Source organism: Bison bison, unplaced genomic scaffold, assembly GCF_000754665.1.
Source record: "Bison bison bison isolate TAMUID 2011002044 unplaced genomic scaffold, Bison_UMD1.0 scf7180017864518, whole genome shotgun sequence".
Taxonomy (NCBI): domain Eukaryota; kingdom Metazoa; phylum Chordata; class Mammalia; order Artiodactyla; family Bovidae; genus Bison; species Bison bison.
Genome location: NW_011495071.1, coordinates 15,369,828 through 15,375,512, shown reverse-complemented (window position 1 = coordinate 15,375,512; position 5,685 = coordinate 15,369,828). Strand labels below are relative to the sequence as shown.

General features: G+C 39.9%; 1 protein-coding gene across 26 annotated transcripts in view; it reads right to left on the bottom strand.

Moving 5' to 3' along the window:
* SOX6 (SRY (sex determining region Y)-box 6) overlaps positions 1 to 5,685 on the bottom strand; it is a 722,502-nt gene that overhangs the window by 2,304 nt on the left and 714,513 nt on the right. For all 26 annotated transcript variants that reach the window (XM_010830548.1, XM_010830549.1, XM_010830541.1 and 23 more), the window contains one exon: positions 3 to 4,586. In XM_010830548.1, the coding sequence (XP_010828850.1) occupies positions 4,283 to 4,586 (304 nt within the window). In that variant the 3' untranslated portion in view covers positions 3 to 4,282. The remainder of the gene's footprint in view (positions 1 to 2; positions 4,587 to 5,685) is intronic.

The following is a 5,685-nucleotide window of genomic DNA, read 5'->3' as shown; positions in this document are numbered from 1 at the left end:
CCCTAGAGTGATCACACCCTTTTCAAACACCCCAGGCTCCAGTGGGGCTCATGTTCAGGGGAGGCCAGAATTTGACAAGCTCAATAGCACTGTGAGCCCACACCTGAATTTAGAACTTGGCCTGAGAGATGGTGTTGGGACCCTGGCAAACAAATCAGGCCTGAGGACAAGGTTGGAGAGTATCACATACCAAGTGGAGCGAACTGATGTGCTCCTGAAAGGGTGAGCTGAATACAGGTGAAAACAACAAAGCTTTCGTACCTTCCTGGAAAAGATACCACCTCACATCTGCCAGCGAAACAGAGACACTGCTCGACTGGCTCCTCCTGTCCACAGACTGACCTTTTCTTTCTCTCTCTCTTTCTTTCTTTCCCTTTCTTTCTCTTTCTTCTTTTCTTCTTTCTTTCTTCGTTCCTTTGCTTCTTTTCTTTTCTTTCTTTCTTCCTTTCCTTCTTTCTTCGCTTCCTTCCTTCCTTCCTATTCCATATGGTCCATTTTTTTAGGACAGGATTGTCTGTCAGTGTCCCTATTCTAAGTGACAAAGAAAATCCTGATCCTGCAAGTTCTTTAACAAAATGGAGATGTTTACCTTTGATTTGAAGATATTATGAAATAGGGAGCAATGAAAAAAAAAAGTTTATTAACATTCTTTAATCTAATTGGCATGATGAGGCTTTCATTAATGGCCAGTCTCAGAGGCAGATTTTTGCCTTTGTAATGGCATTCATGCTTCATGCTATTAAATGGTCACAGGACTACCTTATAAGATTCATGTGGATTCACAGAGCAAATTTGACTCCCTCCCAGCTGTGCTGGAAATTCACCATGTTCAATTCATCAGCTTTCTGTGAGAAAAAAAGTGAAAGGCTGAGTCTGTGGACAGTGGGTTCTAAACTGTACGAGAACCCGAGTGAAGGGTTTTCCTGCTCCAGCTGCAAGTGGGGCTCTGCTCTCTCACTGTGGCTGATAATTCACTACCCCATGAGGTACAGTGACTTGTCAACTTCTAGTCTGGACCAACATACATGGATAGAGAACAAAAAGGAAATACATAACTTATATTTCACTAAATATTCATGAACCAAAAATAAATTCTATTTCTATGTTATATTTACACAATTAGAAAAATCTAAAATGAGATGGTAAAATCATAAAAACTTTGTTTAAGCCCCACTGAAAATAAAATGAAGTGATCCCTATGATTGTCATTCTTAATTTCCATGGATATTTAGAGCCAAACTTGGCTAATAAATAGAATAAACTGCTTATGTGCAGAATTTAGATTCAAATACAGCATCACTGTTTGACCCAATGAAAGAGACGTTTACAATCAGATCATTCCTGAATAGCCTTTCATTTTTAAGAACATGGCTAGGAGTAACTGAACCCCAGTACTGAGGCAGAGCTGGAGCTAAAACAAAGTGTTCATACACACATGTATTTTGCATAAATAAATGAAATAACAAGACATAAAAATGACTCAAATCCGGCAACTGTGAGGCAAGCCCACACGAGTCGAAACAGATGACTTTTGTTCATGTAGTTTTCGTACAACAGCTTCACATTAGTCAGAAGTGATAAAAAATACCATTTATATCCAGTGCTTATAACACTTACGAAACAACATCTGTGAGTGTGTGTGTTTTTTGTTGGTTTTTTGTGTTGTTTTCTTTTTTTTGTTTCTTTTTTTTTTAAACTACAAGCAAAATCAAGTTTCAGTCCTAAAGAACAGTCCTTTGTTCTCCACCAGCCCAGAATATTATTTTGGCATGGTCATAAAAACAAACAAAATTAACCTACTATTCTAAATGTTTGCCTTTGTGCAAAATTAATTACATACAATACAATGCTAGCCATACAGCACTCTACCTATGCAACAAAATCAAAAAGGAGTGGGAGAGGGCAAAAGCAAGAATCAAAGAGAAAGAGGAAAAAAAACGTGAGAATGAACTGAGGAGGAGAGGTATATAATCAAAAGAAACCAGTAAGACAATAATAAATACTCATTTTTTTTTTTTTAGAAAAATGACCTCCCCCTCATTTGAAATAAATGTACAAAAACAAAGTTCCAATCCCCAATCAATATTAAGAACCAAACATTCCTATCAGTACCTAAATCAGCTTATAGAGAGCACTCCTAGCTAATGACATAGACAGTAATGTCTTGGCTAGACCTATTTATCGCTCTTAGGTATGGCCGTGAGCACTCTTAAATAAATACGAAGGTACACTATTTTCTTCCAAGTGACAAAATGGCTCAAGAAATCTGATGGGGCCGTTCCTATGTCCTGGTGATCAGATTCTGGTTGTCCCATGAGGTGAACTGTCCCATTTGCTGACATTCTCCCACTGAACTACTCGGGGTGAGGCTCCGCCGTAGGCAATCAGTCCTGGATTCAGGAAGGTCAAGATGGCATGGCTGAGCTCCCTGTCATTAGGAGATGAGGAAGGAAGCCTCACTGCCCTCCCAACGCATCAGCACATCTCCAGAAAAATCCTCGTGTGACACGGGCAGTTAATCTTGTTCACACATAGGCATGACCCCCACACGGCCACAGATGGAGGGAGTGAGCCAGAGGAACTCGTCTGCTGCCCCAGGAGTGATCTGTTCCCCAGAATTAACAGTAGGAACATCCCATTTAGGGAATGTATTTCCCCTCCTTCTCCCTCCCTATTGTTTTCTTTCATTCTCTGGATGTATCATGACAATTTGCCTCTGTCATTGCTCTGAGGCTGTCATGCGGCTTCTTGCATCCTGAGGACTTTGCAAAGAACTCTCTAGATGTGCCAGATGGGACAGGCAGCTCAGTGAAGAGGTGCCAGCCCGTGACAGCATCCCTGTGGACTCCTACATGGCCCGCAGCTTTGGGCTTTAGGATTGGCCGCAGGACTCTCCTGCCTGGCAGTCACCACTGTTGACCCTTGCTGCTAAATGGCATTCAGGGGAAATGCCACCGATGCAGATCCTACCACTTGTTGCTTAACTGAATTAGGGGAAAATTCTGGCAAAAGATTCAAAGTCATGGTGAACCTCAGGGACATTCCTGTAAGTCTCTACACCTGTATCCAAATACACAGCTCTACAGCCATATCTACACCGATGTTCAAAAACAACTATATAGGTATTTAGTAGTATCTTGTTTCAGAAATGCTTCCAGATGTTCTGGGGACATAAAATCACTATGTACATCTTTTGTATCTAGCAGGAGAAGGAGGTGAAAAGGGTTGAAAAGTTCTTTGGGGAAGGAGGGTGAGAAAAAAGAATTATTAAATTAATGCCACCAACGATTTTTTTTTTAAATAAATAGTAAGTGGACCCTTGACATTCTGGAATGAATAAATTATTTAAGAGAAAAATGTGTTAAGACTGAATGTCAGGGTTAAAGGCAAAGGGATAATGGATGTAGTGAGAGGTGGTCTCAGGCAGAGAAGACCACCGTGTCGGTATCTGGTGTGGTGACCGCTCCAGTGTGTGCACGTCATACCACGTCACACTGAGGGCACGTCAAGAGGCAAACACGACTGGGTCCATGCACTGCGGCAACCTTGTTCATGCCTTACAATATCTCGTCTCCAGATTCCTGAGTACTTTACCATTGTCTGGAAAAAAAATATGTGTGGTTTGCTATTTTATTTTAAGATGCCAAAGATTGTCTAAGACTTTGCAGTGTCTCCTTTAAGACTTTTAAAATATTAAGATTCAAAAGTTATGAAAAAGTTTGGCACATTCAAAGTTTAACTCTCCACGTGGAAAAATGGAATTCCGAGGCCTTTTGAATATGCTCTGCATGCAGCTGCACACGCCGTGGACTTGTTCTGTTTCACAATATGAAATTCTCAGTTGTTTTCTAAAATAATTCAGAATAAAAACACATTCACAACCTGTAGGCCGGCACAGCATACCTGAGTGAGAATGTTTAACCCCATCTAAAACAGTAACTTAAACCTTTATCAACATCCAAAAGAAAAAAGTAAGACAAAAATATAAGACTTGTAAGACAGCTATGGGTTGAGATAAGTTTTCAAGTCCTGGTGTCTCATATTTAATATGTCTTCACCTAAATTAAAAAACAACAACAACAATAACAATAACGACAAAAAAACTCAAGTTCATGAAAAATCAGGGAAAACTTAATCTGTCTCACGCTTTACGAAACAATTAAGACCATTCTGCTGATGTAATTGTGGAGCCACAAATGCATGCGGGCTCTTTAAGAATTTTTTTTGTTGGGGGAGGGGAGGTGAAATGTCAGAGTATTTTAATTCAGCAAACAAACACTTCTCAGTTGGCACTGACAGCTTCCGGGGCTTCATTTTCACTGCTATAGTCTGATTTGGGGTCATCTTCATAGTCATCATACATTTCCATTTCATCCTCTCCATTAATCATTTCGTTTCCAGCTAGGCTTCCGCCGTCTGTCTTCATACCATAAGAGCTCTGGATGACCGGGAGGCTGGGCTCTGGGCTGGCCGAGGTGCTAGAGCAGTCAGATGTCATCTGAGGTGACGGTGTGGTAGTTGCCATAGTAATAGCACCAGGATACACAACACCTGTTCCTGTGGTGATTGGAATCTGAGGCTGCTGCCTGTATAGATTCAAAAACAATAAAATAAAACAGAGGGAAATATCTATATACACATGTTCTTCTGGGTGGCTTTGGAATTCATCCCTCACACAGTCTCAGAGGGGAGTCTGTTTGAAATTCTAAGCAAATGATGAAATAGGACAAAGGTGTGTCCTGGAGGAGTTCTGCAAACCTCACTGATGATGTGGTTGAGGTTAAGCAATACAATGGAGCAACTTATTGATGGTTTTGCAACATGGAAGCAAAGCTTTGATAACCCTTGGCATTTGGAACAAATACTGTAGCTAACTCCACAAAGTTACTTGTGAGATCATTTTTTTAGGGTCTCCTAGAACATTACAAAAAAAAAAAAAGGCTGGTAACATGAGACATACTTTAATTACACTGTTAAGCAGGTTTATGTCTTCACCTTGGTTTGAGAGCTGTATAAAGAAAGAATCAAGATGAGAAAGGATCCTATACATCCCAGAGTCAGATTCAGTAAAGCATGTATTTGGTATTCATGTAAATGTCTACTTATTTCTGTGGTTAAACCTGTAGGGAAGCTCGTTGAAACTTCTATTTCCTAATTATGGAAGGATCATCTTGGGTGTCTCATTTCCCTTGAGGCATTGTAACTTGAAATATTGAAAGAATGAAAGACCTACTACCTAGCTCGAAGAATAGGACTGAAACAATATTCATTCATAGATGCAATATTCACCAAGTGTTTCTCAATCTTTAGGGATATTAATATAAATTCACTTCAAACTGCCCTTGTAACTCTTTTCTGAGCCTCAGTTTCCATCCATTTACAAAAGCTGGGATCAGTGAAGTCCTGGAAGGTCCTTCCACCTTTTAATACTTGACTTCAGGTCAGTCGATCACTTGAACGATTCTTATTGAATGTCGAATAAGAATTCAACATTCAATGAGAACGTTGAATTTGAACGTTGAATTGTAGAGTGAATGTTTGTTTCAATCCTACATTGAAACTTTCTATCCACCTCAATCTAAGAGGAAAATACTCTGAATTTGTGAATAATTAACTAAGTTACCAGCTATTTTTTGAACGTCCTGAAGGAGTATAATTTCTCAAGGGTTGTATGCTTTCCAGCCT